The following is a 20200-nucleotide window of genomic DNA, read 5'->3' as shown; positions in this document are numbered from 1 at the left end:
TGTACTTTCATGCAGTTTCTGTCTACCAAATTCACTCATAAGGCATTATAGAAGACACTTGCCCAAAGTGCTGGACTGTGGAAATGAACCTGAAAGCATATGAAAGTCAAGTGAGCTTCTTAACCACGTAGCAATGTCTTCTTGTAAGATGCTTTTTCCATTGTCCTTTATTTACAATTTCATATTTTGAATAAACTAAGGAAACAACAGGAAACAAAAATCTTGATATCTGATATTCATTTTCAGCTGAGTAGATTGGAGTAAAGTGAAAGGAAGTGTCTTGCTCAAGAACACAATGTGTTACCTAGTCTAGAAATTGAACCCACAATTTTATGATCATGATTCCAGCACTCTGACCACTTGACCACACACACATTAGTTTATGCCAGATGAATGAGAGAGGAATGCTTGAATACACATTTTAGAGGGTTTAGGTTCTTTTTCCATTGAAACTGAGTTTGCTTTGTGACTCAAGTTTCATGCTATCTTCAGGTGAAAACTGTTAGAACTTGGTATTGGTGATATATTTATATTCTTTGGTGTGTGGCCTAGTGCTTGCTCACTGGTTGGCTTTTTAAGCTTACTAGTAATTACCTGCTGCTGGTAAGATGAAAGATGAAATAGATCCTTCAAAAGAAGCCCACTATCATGATCATTGATATACTTTACAACCTGTTTTTTTTTCCTTGAAACAAATTTTAATGTGAATATGCTTAGGGATATTGTTTTCCACATTAGTCATGCACACATTCTCACTCACTCTTTCTCTCTTTCTGTTAACAACAACAATAACAACCTGTCATTCTAGTGAATGTTTTTTTTTTTTGAAGTCTGAGTTGTGTTGTCTATATGGGCATATTATGTATATCTCTTTTATTTTCTTTCAATTGTTTCAGTCATTAGACTGTGATGCCATCTTGAATAAATTTAGTTGAATGAATTTACTCCAGTACTTTATTTTTTTAAAGCTTGGTACTTATTCTATCAGCTTGTTTCGCCAAACTGTTAAGTTACAGGTACATGAATAAACCAACACCAGTTGTCAAGCTTCCTTACCACACAGCCATTCCTAGAGCTTTTTTTTCTTTTGAATATATGATTGTATGTGCAGGACTCTGCCCAAACTCCTCCCCATCTGATGTGTCAAGCATTTCCCCCAATTCTCCATCTATAGCACTAATTGGCTGTTGTAATTACATGGGAACAGAATCGGTACATATTATACTCCTCACTTCTCCCACTTGGAACTTCCATTTCTCATAATCAATCCTGCTGATGTTATTTCTACCAATCACTTCCTTGCTGTGCTTCTGTTCCTAATACTATCATTTTCAAAACCCTCTCGTATATTATCAGCATTCCCCATTTACTGTAGCCCCTTATGTATCCTATATCTCCCACTCCACTGCTCCTACACCTTGCACATCATTCCATTACTTTCTGACTTATTCTCCATCCTGTGCCACTCCTATATCTCTCACTTTACTCCTGTCCATACAGATACTCCTTCAACTGCAGCTTTGTTTGTTACTCATTATATTCACCTCAACGACCATCTCTAACTACCTGTTACTCCCTCCAACAAAGTTATGAAAAAATCCACTGTCTGTACCCTTTCTTATGCTCATGCTCTTATACCTTAAAAGTTTGCTCCAACACCCTGTTACTTGCTTCCTTTTATCTCCTTCAGCTATGTATCTCATCTGTAGCAAGACACCTGTGCTTGTCCCTCTATCATGCTTTAGCCTTTCAATATAGCATAAAGCCATTCACCTCCACCTTCCCCTCTTAGTGGAAGCTTCTTTTTCCGTTCTTTTCCTACCTAACAAGTTACATGGCAACCTCATTAGTGCCAGTGGCTTGAAAAAAGCACCTAGTACACTTTATAAAGTGGTTGTCATTAGGAAGGGCATCCAACTGTAGAAACCATGCCGAAGTTGATGTGGGAGTACAATGCAGCTTTGTAACTTTGCTGAGTCTTGTCAAACTGCCCAGCCCATGCTAGCATAGAAAATGAATGTCAAATGATGATGATGATTATACCAAGGTAGTGAGTGCATATTTTGCATGCTATGTACAGGATGTTTATGCTAAATTTGATGATTCAGAAACAGCTTGATATATTAGTGAACAGTCAACGATGTTGGAAAGCATAAAGATTAAACTTGTAGTTGAGAAAAAGTTAGTCTACTTGGAAGATTGGAAGCCATCTGAATATTGGAAAAGAATTACCTGCATTATGATGATTCAGGCTGGGTATCAAAATGCTGACATCATGACTGCTACTCAGTGCTCTGTGAACACTGTAAAGGCTATAAGATGTGACACGGACAGCTGCAATTAAGACTACAAAGCAATGACCTGCAAGAAGGGACACAACAAGCATTCTGACTGCATCTGCATGCTGCAATTCATCCAACAACTGATGAAAGGACCTCAAGGTCAATTCAGTCAGCTATGTGAAGCTGCTATGAACTATGGTCAATTGCTAGCTGGAAAGAGTTGCTTCTGGAAAGCTGTATGTGTGGCAGCAGGATTTGGCTCTGGGAAGAGTCAAAAGTGGTTAAGAATTTTTATGACTTCACCAGTCCCAATTTCTGATTTCCTAATTCCCTTGATAGTAATCCTATGGATCACTGAACATGGGGTACAGTTGAGAAAGACACTGATCACTCTGCTTGCAATACCGAAACCAAGCTGGTGTCCAAAATCATGGAGATGTTCAATGATCTTCCCTGGGACACTGAGAAATGCATGTGCCAGGTTCTGGAGCTATGTTAAGGCTGTGGTGCAAGCTGGGGGCTGCTACTTTGAGTAAACAGATATCTCCCAGCCATAATCTAGTTGATATTAAAAAATTTTTTTTAAATACTTTTATTTTTGGATGGGATATTGGGCGTTCTTTTTTTTTTAGGCAAACTGTCAAATTTAACCTGAACACCCTGTATGTGTGAAGTATTTTTGTTTCATGTTTTATATTTGTGTGTGTGTGTGTGCTATGCCTTTGGGTGTGAATTTTTGGTGTTTATTTTATCCCATTTGGAGTTAAGATCTTTTTTCTGAACATGAATTTTTGCTGTCTACAATGTGATATGATTTGATTTCTCTTATTTAAAATGTGTATATTGTGTGATTTTGTGTTATTACCAGAGCTGTTAATATATGACAGTGCATGATCTATAACTTTGTGTTCAATGATTCCAGTGTTGTTGCTTTCCTTTATCTCCCAGAGATATTTAGAGAAGGATGTTGCATTCCTTTTGTACATGATCCAGAATGTGCATGTGTCTTTAAAAGCTTGCCTATTGGCATCGATGTAATTTTTATTTGTCCTTTTGTGAAATTGTTTGCTTTATAGATTATATTGAAAACCATCAACTGACCAATATACATGATAAGCCAAGCAATGAAAAAACACAAGCACTAGACCACACAAACCAAAGGATTTAAATATACCACCAATATAAAATTGTAATGGTTCTCACCTGAAGATTACAGTTGCATGAAAATCAAATGCTCAAACTGTGATAGCATGAGGACATGTGGGAACATATATACATACATAACTAAGTTCTTGAGTGTATTTAGTCTAGTTCATCTCATTCAAAGATCATGGTTTCCCTGTAAAATTTGTTCTGGGCATTAGATTCTCAGTCTCACCAGTCTAGAAAGGTTTGTAAAGGTCATGGGCACTACTTTTTCTTCCCTGATTAATATTAAAAATGCAAAGAAAATACACGTATGTAGGTGTGTGTGAATGAGCATAGTTAGTAGTTTGGGTGTTAGGTTTATGATAATTTGGTCATGGGTTTGATTCTTGGACTGGACAATATTCTACGCAAGACACTCCATTCAACATTTTTTCAACCCACTCAGCTGAAAATGAGTACCAGCAATAACTGGGTGGGGGGTGGGTGTTAATCCTGTGTGATGGGCTAGTGTTCAAGATCAAGAGATAATCTTGAACTCTTAGTTGCTTAAGGAAACTGCGATAAAGTCCTGCCTTGTGGACCTGTAAACTGGAGACAAATTTTGGTTTTGTGTCAAGTTTTCTATTGGTTGGACAAGTTTGAAATATAGCAATATTTTACATGTTTTGATTTCTAAGACTGTCAACTAGCTCTGTTGATGGATTTCATGGAGTTTTTGCAGCCTGCTTAGCACCCATGCCCATGGCATGTAAAAAGCACCTTCTGAGTGCTGGGCCTCATGGATGCAATGACAAATGACCAAGACCTTTGGCAATATGCTGTGCTGAGAAGACCCATCAAACCAAATGAAATCATAGCTGTGGCAAATATCGGTGTCATGTAAAAGTACCCATTACACTCTTGGAGTGGTTGGCGTGAGGAAGGGCATCAAGCTGTAGAAACCATGCCAAATCAGACAAGTCTGGTGCAGCCCCTCAGCTTACCAGCCCAAGTCAAACTATCCAACCCATGCCAGCATGGGCAACAGATGCTAAATGGTGATGATGATGATGATTTTGGATGATTGTTTTTTGCTGTTTTGAACTAATGTAATGGTGCAAACTGAACATGTTTATCATGACACTAACACCAGTAGATATGTTCTTTTGTAATATTCAATCTCTCTTTCACTTTATATCAATATTAGTTTTTCAGTGACATTTTAATTGACAATTTGTATATATTTTTTTATTGTCTTTTGCTGTATTATTTTAAAGTCTTTTCTTCACACCTAAAAATCTACTGTTTCAAATTTATCACCATTAGCTGAATCAGTTAATTTTCTACTGTAGGTGCAAGCATGGCTGTGTAGTTAAGAAGCCTGCTTCACAACCAGGGGATTTTAGTCTCACTTCTATGTTGTAAAGTATCTTTGATATCAGTGTCATCAACTATAAATACTAGACTGACCAATGCCTTGTGCGTGAATATTGTAAATTTTGTGGTAACTTTTCATATATATATATGTGTGTGTGTGTGTATGCATGTAAGCACATATATTTATGTGTACATATATTTGTGTTTGCTCCTACACTACTTAACAGGTGTTAATTTATGTCATGTCATTGTAATTTAATTCAATAAGAGAGTACTGGGGTTAAATTATTTGATTTATTTCTTCAATGAGAAGCTCCAGCATGGCTGCAGTGCAATAACTGAAGAAAAAAAATAGAATATGTGATTTGGAACTAGAGTGAAAGATTTAATACATGTGCATTATTATCTAGATTTACTTGTTCAATTTAAAAATTGCCTGCAATAAAAGAGACAAATCTTGAAAGAAAATAAGAAGAAAACATCCATTGGAAAAAAACAAACATTTATTGTTTTAAAAAATAAATAATCAAGGCAAATAATGAGATTATATAGGAGAAACAAGTCTCTTGCAAATTGTTCAAGATTCTGTTTTGGTTTCATAAAATGATTTATTCCAAACCAGAGAAATCAACGGTTCAAAATGTTCTTCAGGTTTCGGAAAGATTAAAAAAAAATAAAAACAAAAAAAAACACTAGCAGGAATTGGCCGGCACAATAACATGATTAAACAGAAAACCAAATTATAAAGGGTGTCTTGTATTGATGGGACATATTTTAAATATACAAAGGACTAGAACAAACACAGTTATTAAAGAAAGTGTTATAATATATTTCTTTACTACCCACAAGGGGCTAAACACAGAGGGGACAAACAAGGACAGACAAGCGGATTAAGTTGATTAAATCGACCCCAGTGCATAAAGTGTTATGATATATAATCATGGTAATGAGCTGGCAGAATTGTTAGCCTGTCAGATAAAGCTCAAATCCTGCTCAGGTCTACTTTGCCTTTCATCCCTTGGGGATCAATAAAATAAAGTAACAGTCAGATACTGGAAGTTGATGTAACTGATTTGTTCCCTCCAATCAAAAAAATTTCTGGCCTTGACCCTGCAATGGACTGGTATCCCATTCAGAAGGGAATGTTGTGATCTTGGTCATCTATACACCATAGGAACCAGGTGACAAGCTTTTTGAGTCCTAGGGCTCAAGAAAAATAAAAAATATAATCATGGCCATAAGTCCCATCTTTATGCAACACCCTGTAGAAATAGTTTTGCTAAACTTTTGTTGATTACTAAGTAAAAAGGAGAGAAATGCAATGATGAAAAATATATGTTGAAGTTATTCTGTGAGAAAAGCACAAACATTTCAACTTCTCATGCTTTTTGAAGAAATTATATATATAATTATTTAACCATATTTTGTTATGTTTTAGTTTTAGTAAACTGCCTTAGTTTCAACTAATTTTGAAAATAATGAATGTATTAAAACTACTTTGTCATTAATAAGCTGGTATTTGGAACATAAATTAATATTAAATTTTGAAGGAAGGTTTTAATTCGAATCACTTTAAACAGGAAGCCTGTACCATAGAATCATGAGTGATCTCCCTAGATTAGCCTAAAGGGTTAGTGTGGGCAGTTGCAATGGCTAAATAGAAAATGGTGAATGTGTGTGTCTAGATTGATTTTAGTGAGTAAAGAATGAAAGGATCTGTAAATGTGATATTACAATGATTGATGACAGTTTGAATAAGTCGTTTTCAGTAACCTTTGAAGTCACTGCCAACAATCAGCACTAGGACCAATAGTATTAACTTCCTCCCTTCAAAATTACTAGCATTGTACTTAATAAAGAAACCATTTTTATAATCATTATTGTTGCTATAATTAGTAGTAGTATTGAGGAGTAATGTATTTAGGAGGTGCTGTAGTGAATTAGACTTGATGATTTATGGTCTCTGGGAAAATCTTGGCTGAAATTGATTAGCATCATACTCAGTAGAGAGAATCCCATTACATAATGTAACTGGATACAAAAGCTAAGCATTGATATTATGAACTCCTGTAGCTCTCATGGAGAATATTTATGATTTATTTTATTGCATTCAACATAAATTTATGTCCAGTAACAAGATACTATGGTAGAACTTAAAATGCTTGATTTAATCTGTGAAACCTTTAATACTAGCCTAGAACTATGCAACTTGTGTAGATACAATCATTAGATTATAGGTTTCATGTTGATCTCAGTTTAAAATTATGGAATATAAATAGTTATATCAAAGTATAGGACTATAAACTAACTCTAAGCTGTTAGCCATTGAGCCAAAATAATTGCCAATCCACCTTGAAAAACTATTTTACTAACTTTGATCTGAGAATGTCCTAAGGGTCATTATACATTCAACACATATAACAAATTGTTTATGTCAAAAACACAGTTCATGGAAACTGGTAGGGGGAAGGGGTTTGCATAGTGAAGTTCATGAGTTTGGTTAACTTGATATGTCATGGTAAGAAGAGGAGCCTAACATTGAGTGACTGCCTCTTCATCTGAGAGAAAGATTTTTCAGTTGAAAAACTATTTTCTCTCAGATGAAGCGTCAGTCAAGAAAGACATGACATAAGCTTATCCAAACTCTAAATTTTACTAAATTACATTCAATAAAGTTGCAATCAATATTAAAATAGTTTAAATGACTTCATTACCAACCCACTGAGATTGTTCCACATTCCTTGATACAAACTGTTTTATTGTGAGCTTAATAAAAACTTCCCATCAAAATTTTACATTATGTTCCAAAAATCCATTTAATAATGATAACTTATATTAATCCAATTCTTCATTAATTTTAAAATTAATTGAAACAAAGAGAATATATTCTAAAAGAAATATAATAACAAAAGGATTAAATGTGTTCAACTTTTAGAAGTTAAATGAAAATATTCTTCATCCGAATTTACTTTTGTGATTGTATATCTATAACAAAATAATCTTTCATCCTTTTGAGAAATGAATCTAGGAAAAAATGTCCTGTTTGATTTACTTCTGAAATGATATAGTTTTAATCCATTTGATATGAATTTTGGCGTCGATGATTATAGTTTAGTTTTTATTTGCATCCAAACAATTCCTTTTCTCACATTTACTACAATCATAGTCGTACTCATGCATAAGACTATAAGGAGATAATTGATGTAGTACCTTGGGTAAGAACCTTGTTTATATGTTTATGTCTTTAAAGACAAAGGTTTAATATGATGACTAAAAATAGAAATTCTTTAACAAGTTTCTAGTTTTTCTGTTTTTAATATTGATCGATGAAACTTATTACCAACGGTCTCATAATACTAAAATCAAATTTACTTCTTCCTTTCTCTTTACAAAAATATGGAAATTTGGTAACAATTTTAAGTAAGTTGAGCTACTACATGGTCACAAGTGGAATTCCTTTGGTCAAAGGTATGCTGCTTGATGAAAGTTGATTTGAAGTTGAACAGCAATAACAACTCATACTCTTTTCAGGTAAATTACCTTATCCTCCCCCTGAAGAATTTAACTGTTTTACCAAAATTCCAATGACAAGCTAAAAAACCTCCATAAGATAAATTTGCCTTTGTTACCTTCTGTTTGACAAAAGCAATTATGTTAGTTTTGACATATTTAATGTAGTGAATATTTTAAATCTAACTAGAAAATATAGTGTGTAAAAAAATATTAGTCAATGACTATGTTTGTGAAATCTATATTTTGCTGAAGAGCTTCTAATAAGACCAAAACATGACTGGAATTGTCTTCTGTACTTGCTGCCTAAATATGTTTTCCTAGTTAACATTTTGAAGCTCCCTGCTTTAAAAAAAATGTTAACACTAACTTAACACAATGGCTTTTTGCTAACATATTTAAAGCAAGGAGTCAAAAAACTAACAAAAAATCCAGAACGGTAAGATTAGTGCTAACAATCAATATCTTAATGATCAATTCTGGTCAAGAAAGACAAGGGAGACAACCCTGAAATTTTAATCAAAATTAATAAGAAAATGTGGGCAATGCAGAATAAGTTTGATACTGGCAATAAGGAAACAATTCCAGACAGGTTTTAGTCTTATTAGACCTCTTGATCAAAGCATAATATTCATGAGTATTGCCAGATAAAAATAACCTGAGAGACACAGACTTCTTTTCTGTGAATAAAACCCCATAAGTCAAGTCTACAGCCACACTCATTATTTTCTTTGAAACCAACCTTCACAAATGACAAATGAGATATTAACTTTACACCAGACACACAGACGACTAATGTGATTTGAAGGGTATATCAATTACAGTTAGGAAATTAACAAAATAGAATCACATTTTCAAACTGTGACTATGGTAGCTTGCTTACAATTCAGAATCTGATAGTTTATTGATTAAACAATAATGGCAGGCCTCAACAGTTAGTTATAAAGGATTTGTTCAGCTTTGTTAAGTCTTGCCAAAAGACTGTTCATTTATATAACAAATATATATACATTGGCCAGATATATTCCTGCTAATTATTAGCTGTTTCTATATGAAGTTTACTGTGTTTGGAACTATGATAGATGGAACCGTTTTGGAACAAAATCAATAATATAGATCCATAAAGCATTCTGGACCAGATTGTTGAATGACAATGTTGATATTAATGGGATCATGTCATGATATTTCACCTCTTAAGTTTTGTTCATTTCACTTTAATTTAATTTTAAATTTCAATCTATATGATTACCATTCATTTCCCAATATATTTTTTCATCATTGTGCTTTCATTTATCAAACATTTTTTTTTTATTCAGTGATATTTTTTGTTCTTTTTTTTTTTTTTTTTACCCTAATGGTGTTCCAAACTTTCCAATTCTATTGCTGAAGATTATATTGTTTATTCATGGTTTTGCTATTATGAGAACAAAACAAAAACATTTATTGGAATCTTATTGAGAAATTAACCAAACAGACTGTTCTAAAAATAATCTTGTAATAAATTAGTCACTTGTAAATAGTTAATTCTTGGGCACATTGGGCGGATATCGATGAAATGAAGAGAGTGAGTAGGGCAGCCATGAATATGTATCAATCAAACCACGAATGATAATACGGATACAGTTATGAGAATAAACAGAAAGAATTTTCAGATATGTTAAAATATGAGTAAAATATCAGCTGCCATACAATGATGGATTAAAATGGTTGATGATAACACTGAAAAAGAATAAAAATTCTGTTTCTTTTTTACATTTTTTTTGTCTTGATAAGGACGTTTCTAATCAATGTGATATAGCATGAGGTCAACAGCATTAGAGATTCTTGTTAGAAACAAACAAGAGTTGCTTCTACTTAAAAAAGGACTAATAAATATTTCCAGTAATACAAAAAGTTTCTACAAATTGGTATGGATGCTTGTATTTGTAAAAAATCAAATATTTTTTTCTTTTTAGCAGCATTGAAGGCAACCAATTCAATGTTAATGGAATTCTATATTCCAAGTACTTTTCTCTAACAAGGTAAAAAGAGGAGTTCTGATGGAAAAAATAAAAAAGAGAAAAAAAAACATTCCTTTTTTTTTTTAGGAACAAGAGCAGCATCAAAGTGTTCTATTTGGTCTACAAGACCAATAGGCATGAAATACATTTTAACTTTTAGCAAATATATATATATGTATATATATATATATATGTGTGTGTGTGTATGTAAGTATGAATGTATGCAAGGCTGGCCAGAAGTCAGCTGACAGTGAATCAAAACCATTTAATTCCAAGATTTATTTATGTTTAACAATTGAATGAATTTAATAAAAGCATCTAAATATGAAACATCATGAAAACTGTTCAAACTAAAGCCTTTCTTGAGTGACACATTTTTCCATTTGAGTCAATAGAGAATTATAGATAGTATTTATGGAATTTTGATTTACTGTTGGGTGACATTTGGCCAACCTATATATATGTAGATATGTGAAAATAAAAGATAAAATGCAGAACCAGAGGAAAATGTTAACTTGCTTGCTAGAACGTTGTTTTAAACTTAAGTCACAATGGTAAAAAGAGGATCTATTGTGACAGCTGCATTGGAGTAGGGGTGGGGGAGAAGAGCTGAATATTATTAACATTTTATTTCTTTTATCAAAGAAAGAATTTTAAGACAATTTAAGGAGAGGATGAAAACTGATGTCTTGAGCACATGTGAAATAAGCTAGTAATTGAATTAATTGAGCAAATATTATGAGGTAACAGAAATGAACAAAATAATGGTTTTGAAAGATTTCATTTTCCCAGAGTATCATGATAATTGGAAAGATAATCCCACATGTATCAACCAAACAGCAGTTTATTCTGTAGTCTATGAAGCACAAAATTTGCTAAAGACTATCATTTGCTCTTAATATTTTAAGGAATTGTATGTGATAGATCTGTAAAAGATGAACGTAAAACTGGACTATCACCAAAGGAGATATAGAATGAAACTATTTAGTATTATTTGACGGTTGAAGGCTTTTGGTACTCTATATCACTCTCGCTGTCATCATTGAGACTCACAAGTGTTTGGCCATTGGTTCCTGTGTGAATTAAACGTTTCATTATCATATCATCGTCAACATAAGAAACACCGCGACCTTTTTGATAGCAGCTAACAATACCTCCAAACAGCAAGATAATGATAAAGCAGGCGATACTGTGCCAAGCAAAGTATATAGTGATCAGCATCATTTGGCTGTGGTCATCACCCTTCCATGGAGATTTACCTGGGAAAGGCCTATACAGTATGAAGCCAACTTGCCAGAACCAAGATCCCTGTAACATTACAAAATAAGTTCTTGCAAGAGGTGCCAAAACATTATGTCGAAATTTCATTTCAATAAAGGCTGAGATTAAACTGGCAATGATGACATAGGTAAGAAGCACGTGCAGTAATACATCAAGTTCTGATCTTCCATGAAGGTGAAATGTAAACAACACAAGCTCAATTGTAAAAGCCAGTATATTAGCAATGTAATCAACATCTGTTGGCAGAGGTGCTTTAAAAAACAACAACAGTTCTACTACACCAGACAAACCAAAGGCAAAAAACATTGTGGCATGTTGGCCATTTCCCAAAATAACATATGGTCCAGGTCGCAAGCCTGTAATTATTTCCCCGCTAAAACCAATTATAACTAGGACAATTTTCATTATAGATTCTAGAGGCCATTTTTTCAGTCGCCCACACAAGCATGTACATGGAAAAGTCACTGTGGATGTAAAGCGAGCGTTTCTTTTGCGGCACTGGAAATACCGATTGAAAATTTGTACTGTGTACCAAAAGGCAAAGAGTAGGAAGAATGTTCCTGGTAGGGCATGTCCACCAAAAGTTCCCATTTTTCAGTGTCTACTAGAAGACAGTGAAGCAGTATCACAATCTGAAATATAAAAAAGAAATACATAAATATTTCTATGTTGACACAGATACACATACATACTTATATATATTTTATTTTACAATTTATGGGGAAAAATTTTATTGGTTACAGTTTCCAATGTATGAATTATGGGTAAATTGTATTTCTAGTGTTAAAGGAGTGTCTGTTGTTCAATGCAGAACAAATATTTTCAGGAAATTCAACTGTAAAGCACCAGTTTTGGGATTTTCTCACCTATTCTTATATCCTTCTCCAATACACACCAAAAGATATACATACATATATATATACACACACACACATATATGCTAGATGCTATTTCTTGTCTCCTGGAATATGTTCAATGGTGTTTGTTATAAAAGCCAGTGTACATTGTGTAACTTTTTCTGATGTTTAGAATGGATTTCTTTAAAAAACTAAAAAAAATCTGAGATCTTCTTTGATGTTACTAGACAAGAGAGATTGTTATATCTTTGACAAACAAAAGTCCTCTCAACCCTACACTATCCTTGTTCATTCACCAAAGACTTTACAGAAAAGTATACTAAGTGTATTTTATCATGGCACTAACACAACTGAAGATATCTTGTATTCTGTAAAACTAAAGAAAATCTTCATTACTTTGCAACATGTTTTAAATTTATGTGATCTAAGGCTGTGTGGTTAAGAAGTTTGCTTCCCAACCACATGATTTTGGGTTCAGTCACAGCTTCTATGGCTCACCAAAGCTTTGTGGGTGAATTTGGCAAACAGTAACTGAAACAAAGCTTGTTGCACAAACATAAATTTAATGCACATTATATGCATTTAACTAATCTGGTGGTGCCCACCAAAAAGCTCCTTTAGTGGATCAAGCTACAAACTACAGAGTAGACTATTATAAAACAAAGGTGTGTAATGTATAGTCCAATTCAGTTGCAATTCATTAAATTCAATTAGTAATGATTATTTCATTAGGAGTCTATAAAATATGAAGGAAGAGGTATGAGACGAATATATTTATTTCCCCAGTTGAAATCCATAAGATTACGATTGTTTCACATGTCTGTATTAGTGTATATTTCATAAATTATACTGTACAATTTATAAGGTACTATATAATTTATAATATACACACTATAACAGTACTATATATACAATAGTATATATACTACAGTATCTAATATAATATATAATACAATATATAATAGTACTATATACAATAGTATGATATAATTTATAACTTAAATTATTTTACATTCTGTATTAGCATATATTATACACAATCATTTTCTATGATGTTGGCTGTGAAACAATAGTTATCTTATGGATATCAACTGGCGCAATAAATATATTCATCTCATATCTCTCTTTATTATAGTAGCTGTGTGGTAAGAAGGTTGTTTCCCAAGCACATAGTTCTGGGTTCAGTCCCACTGCATGGAACCTTGGGCAAGTGTTTTCTGCTATAGTTTCAGGCTGACGAAAGCCTTGTCAGTGGATTTGGTAGATGGAAATTGAAAGAAACCTGTCATATATATATATATATATATATATATATATATTTGTATGTCTGTGTTTGTCCCAACCATCGCTTGACAACCAATGCCAGCATGTTTACATTCCTATAACTTAGTGGTTCGGCAAAGAGTCCAACAGAATAAGTACTAGGTTTACAAAGAATAAGTCCTGGGGTTGATTTGTTCAACTAAAGGTGGTGCTCCAGCATGGTCACAGTCAAACAACTGAAACAAGTAAAAGAAATAAAAAGAAATGTGCGTGTGTGCGTATGTATGTATGCATATGTATTTGTGTGAATGGGTGAATATTCTTTTGTCTCCACATGGTGTTAGTTGTAATGTAGTGCCATTTCATTTCCCATCTGTGAAATCAGGTTTGGGCATGGAGAAATATCACCTTACTAGGTGAGGGTTGGCAACAGGTAGGACCATAGAAAAATCTATCTCAATGAATTCCATCTTACCCATGTAAGCATAGAAAAGTTTTCTAAATATCCTAGTATTTTCTGCCAGACCTGAAAGCCTCATACCACATGTGGACTATATATAGCACAAAACTGCAGAATGGCATAGTGGTTGAAATGTCTATACTACATGACACACACTGCTCCTCTCTCTCCCACACACATAAACTGTAAAATAGCAGTACATATTAGATTCATTACTACAAGAAATAGGAAAAACTTAGCTTACACAAGATTAACCCATTTCTTTTGAAACAAATATTTAGCTAAAGTGAGATGAAAATATAAATAACAGATACAATATATTTCCAATTGGTTTTCTAAATACTATATTTAGCAGACATAAAATATGCAAAATGCTCACCCACACACATCCCCCAACAAACACAGCCCTCCCAATGTATACACACATCACTCCCTAAACACTTACACAAACACATAAATCTTTGATGAATATATGTCCCTCTGTACACATAAACATCACTTCCAGCACCCCTCCCTCCCTACATAAACATCCTTTCCAATACACACATTCCTCCCTAAATACTTCAGCATACACACACACTTCTTCATGCACCCACTTCTGTCTCTCACACACACTTCTTCATATACACATACACACATATTGATTTAAGGAAATTGTCTCATTTCAGTTTTCTATTTAATTAAAAAGAAATACATTCATATTTTACAGTTACTTGTTCTGTCTTGATGAAGACACACTATTACGTATAGGATATGTCTACACACACACTAATACACAAATATATATTTTATATATACACACACATGCATGTGCACACATATTCAAACATGAAAATATACATTATTGTATTGTTCTATAATTCTATAATCCTAATGGTGAATAGTTTTCTTTGGCTTGTTTGTATTTTTTCTGTTTTCTTCTTCATCATTAAATGTAATTTTCTTTCATGAAGCTGTTAGAAATTCAAAGAACATTTATAGATCGATACATAAGTCCATGAAACAAAACACTTTGGCAACAAATATTCCATTTAATATCAGATGAAATGATATGAAAAGAAAGCAAAAAAAAAAAAAATTACGTGGCTGGGAAGTGTGTAGGGGTAGTGGTGACTTTTTAGACAGCATATACTAGTACAATGGTGCTTTATATTGATTTTTATAAATATAAATCATTAATTGTCCTTAGGAAAGATGTGAAAGTCACAATTCCCATTTTTCCCCACCTTTGAAACCAATCATGCACTAACAGACACTTTGTTGTTGCTGAATAAAGTTATTGATGATGATATTGTGAATCTCTCTCTCTCTCTCTCTCTCTCTCTCTCTCTATATATATATATATATATATAAGTAAAGAGGCAGTGGATCATATATCCAAAAAAGAAGCACACTCTAAAGAATAGGGCAGTAATATATTTACATGCAGTTAAATATATGTCCGGTCATAGAGTGACCAATGGTTTCACATCCATAAAGCGCTTAACTTTATAGATGACTTGTCAGATTCTAATGACAGAAGGCCATATATGTATAATAACATATATATATATATATATATATATATATATATATCATCATCATCAAAATTGTGAAGCATGTTATGTAATAACAGGCTAATCAGATATGAGATAATAACAATTCAAAGTAAATAACTTGTTTAGGAAAATACTATTTATTTGTTTAAGGGTTGTACTGGATAAATTGTGGAAATAACTTTAACAGTTCAAATACTAAGAAATAAGCATACTCAATTTCATTTTTACCAAACAATTTAGGAAAATGAATGGGTTATTTCCCTTGGTTTTTAAAATAAAATATATTAGATATATATAAGGATCCCTTCCAGGGGCTCTATTATTGATTTTTTTTTCAACAATCTGAGTAGGTCATGAGGTTTCCAGACATGAGTTCTACACACATGTCAAGTTTCATCAAAATCGATAAAACGGTGTAGGAGTTAGCTAACAACTCCACAAACACACCCACAGACAGAATTTCCCACATATGTAGATGTGCACACATGCACACATACACAAATATTTATACGTTTATATGGATACAGTATAACCATCTTGCATAGACTTAAGTAACTAAAAAGTATCTATTTACAAACAAGAAAGATAACAATTTATAAGGGATAAGAGGTTAATAGGTTATGCACATTTATGCATATATATACATATATAAATATTTATATGTTTGTATGGATATAGTATAACCATCTTGCATAGACCTAGTAGCTGAAAAATCTCTATTCAAGAACAGTAACAACTTTAAGGGATAAGGGGGTTAACAGGTAAGGATATCAAAGTAAGAAAACAAAATAAGAATTTATAGAAAACGATAAGAAATATATAACTTACATTTAAAGACACGGGGTATTAAAATTTGAGGTAGGGAAGAAATAAAGGTAACCCTAAATGAGGGGGGTAATAGGTATGGGAGTAGTAAAGGCAGTTGGAGGTATTCCAACTGAAGAGATTTTATAAGTTGCAATGTTACAGGTACTATTACATTTATGATTTTATAGATTCTAGTGGTATATAATTAGGAGACTTACATAAAAGCCATTACAAATATACATAATATGATCAGTGGGTAGAACATCAGAGAAAGGAAAAAATAGTTTAATCACCAAAAACATGATGAAGTTAGACTAACAAGGCAAGAGTTTTCATGGGATTAGTAATTACATATAGCACATCACATATAGCTTATAACATATCCCATGATTTTATTATATATAATACTAGAGGGTAAGTTTACAACAGATATGGCACCAAAATTAATTTCCACCATCAAAGTTCAAGTATGGCACCTATAATCGCTAATTTCAAAAGTACTTAAATGCACAGGTGATGCTATGTATGCATGATTCCCTTAGGTCTAATCTATTATTAATCAGGTTGTTCTTGTCCCTATACTTAAAAATCTCATAGGTTTCCATAGAGCACAGCTCACACCTGTATCGACTATATAAGGCTGTGCTTTCCGTATTATATCCCATTTAAGGCTTTCTTTCAGTTCCCAAATCTTGCTTAAGGATGTACAATTGGCTTTATGCTTGAGCCTAAAAAGATAAAAAATGGCTAGTGATACATTTTTTCATATTTATCAAACATCCTATATATATAAAGTTACCAGTCTCAGTTATGATTGTGCAGTTATAAATTATGTTTTGGATTAGACATCGGCCTAATAACGGACAGTAGGATTTAACTCTACAATTGCAACCAGGAGAATTACTACTATTAATATTATTTATATTCCTATCATCATCATTATTATTATTATTAATCCCACTACTACTATCATATGTATGTGTTATTTTTATTTCTGTTATTATTTATACTTCCTTCAATTGAAGTATTATTCAAATTCATCTCAGCATCAACAGGCATTGTGTCAGTAATCTCTGTGCTAGTATAAATCTCGGAGTTACAGTCTATATTGTATATATTAGATATGTCAATACTGCTGTTTCTAATTCCAACATCACCATTAATATTATTCTTATTGTAGGGGCTTAAGCTAGTGTTGACAGTAATATTATTATTATCAACACTTCTTGCACATTTTATATTCTTTCTATTTAACCTTGCTATGATGGTACCCATATTGGGGAGGGTAGAACACAAGATTCTAACTGTCTTATGGGAAAAAATTCTGTTGGAAGCTGTGGTTGAAGTCAATGGCGATTTTATTGAATAAATGTATTTCAAGATATTTTTATGTAAATTTGGTAAATATATCTGTTAAAATGAGATGTCAGTGTTATTTTCATTTTTGTATAATTTAGACAAAAATTAATTCACCACACCCTATATATATCTATCTGTGTGTGCCTTTGTGTTTGTTCCTTGCCCCATCACCGCTTGACAACTGATGTTGGTGTGTTAATGCCCCCATAACTTAGTGGTTTGGCAAAAGAGACCAATAGAATAAGTATTGAGGTTGATTTGTTCGACTAAAACCCTTCAAAGCAGTGCTCCAGCATGGCCACAGTTAAATGACTGAAACAAGTAAAAGAATATAACAAAAGCTAAACTAAGTTTGACGTCTATTTTGTGCATCTGGTGTGCCTTCTACATTATACAATGTAGAACATTCTTGACATTTCTAACACTTATAATTAATACCCTTTCATGTATTTCTCAAAGTTTTAAATGATCAATAGAACATAGACTAAATAGATCAAAGTAAGTAGTTGAGACACTCTAATCCTGATACTCAGTCTTTCCCACCGAGAATGTTAACCTTTGGGAATTCTCTCATTGTTTGTATCTTTCTAGTAGGAGTTGCTTCAATTGCATTGGTCTTGGACAGCCTTTGAAGGTCACAGGATGAGCACTCGCTATTCTTCTTGAACAAGTGCAGACATGGTTGTGTAGTTAGGAAGCTTACTTTACAACCACATGGTTTTAGGTTCAGTCTTACTGAATGACATCTTGAGTGTCTTCTATTATAGACCCAGGCCAACCAATGCTTTGCGAGTGAATTTGGTAAACAGAAACTATACAAAAGCCTGTTTATATCTATGTGTGTGTCTTTGTGCTAGTACTCCTCCGCTGCTTCACAATTGATTATTTATATTCTTTGTAACTTTACAGTTTGACAAAATAATCTTAAAATGTGTACTGGGGTTTGATTTGTTTGAATAACAATATAAGGCAGTGCTCCAGAATAACTGCAGTCCTCTGCATTGAAACAAGTAAAAGACATGCCAGTACCATGTAAAAACGTTTGTGCGGTGCCACATAAAAAAAAGTACTCAGCACACTGTCAGGTGGTTGGTATTAGAATGGGCATCCAGCCATAGAAACCATGCTAAATTCGACTGGAACCTGGTGCAGCTTGCCAGTTCTGGGTGGACTGTCCAATCCATGCCAGCATGGACAATGGACGTTAAATGATGATGATGATGATGATGACGAAACTTACATCATTTAAACATCCCTGAGAAAATGCTTTGTAACTGTCAACCCTTCTAGTGTTTCAATTTTTTGTTTGCAAATTTATTGCATATCTGCTCCAGTGTAAAAAGCTTCCCACTGAAACAGCTTCAACAAGATTAAGACGACAAGCAGCAGCAGTAGTAGTAGTAGAAGCAACAACAATAACAACAGCACCTGGTTATCAAAGCTTTTGAATGTCCAACTAGTTAACTGTTTTAACAATACCTTGTTTGCCACTGCAAACTCTGTATCTTTATCTCAAATAATGATGATAATGACGATGATGACAATGATGATGCTGTTCATATAAATTATGAGGAATATGATGACAATGATGATGCTGATGTGATGCATTCACATTGCCAATGTGTGAGTGAGCACTGTCTGTGCATTGTTCAGATTTCCTCCTTCAGTATACTTTCTGTTTCCTTTCAGTTTCAATTTCTTGCAAGCTTACCATGTTTCTCATTGTTATTATTCAAACACAAAAGGCTTTTCAGAGCAAACTCTTTATATTCACTATCGGAAACTTGCTAATCAAGCAGCACATTTCAGTCTGACTATGAAACTTAAACTAGTTTCAAGGAACTGGTTGACATAAAAATGACAAAATAATAATAAAAACAAACAAACAAAAAGCAACAAAAATTCTAATATCTTTAAGGTAGGTTTCATTTGTAAATTTCCCATAAATTTTGAAACAAAAGAAGTTCATATGAGTAAAAACAAAAATGTAGTTAAGAAACCTGCTTTGCAGCCAAATGGTTTTGGGTTCACTCCCATTGTGAGACATCTTGAGTAAGTGATTTCTATCATAGCCCCCCCCCCCTGCCACATCCTAACTGACCAATGCCTTGTGAATGGATTTAGTAGATGGAAACTGTGTGAAAGTCCATATATATATATATATGGACAGTGGCAGCTTTATCTTGTATCCAAGTATTTAATTTCTTCTTTGCTGGATGCTTTCTTTATGGTAATGACATTGATGACTCTCTAGACCAGTTCTTGCAAAGAAGAGTCAATGGCATTGACTGCATGATAATATTGGTGGAGGATAAAGTTGATTTTGTCGAGCCTTTCT

General features: G+C 33.3%; 1 protein-coding gene across 3 annotated transcripts in view; it reads right to left on the bottom strand.

Moving 5' to 3' along the window:
- Positions 1–5272: 5272 nt before the first annotated feature.
- LOC115227619 (transmembrane protein 45B-like) overlaps positions 5273–20200 on the bottom strand; it is a 93557-nt gene continuing 78629 nt past the window's right edge. For all 3 annotated transcript variants that reach the window (XM_036499656.1, XM_029798393.2, XM_029798399.2), the window contains one exon: positions 5273–12210. In XM_036499656.1, coding sequence (XP_036355549.1) covers positions 11288–12169 — 882 coding nt within the window. In that variant the 5' untranslated portion in view covers positions 12170–12210 and the 3' untranslated portion in view covers positions 5273–11287. The remainder of the gene's footprint in view (positions 12211–20200) is intronic.

This window comes from Octopus sinensis, linkage group LG2 (genome assembly GCF_006345805.1).
Source record: "Octopus sinensis linkage group LG2, ASM634580v1, whole genome shotgun sequence".
Lineage (NCBI taxonomy): Eukaryota > Metazoa > Mollusca > Cephalopoda > Octopoda > Octopodidae > Octopus > Octopus sinensis.
The sequence above is the reverse complement of the archived record's forward strand: the minus strand, read 5'-3'. Positions and strand labels throughout refer to the sequence as shown.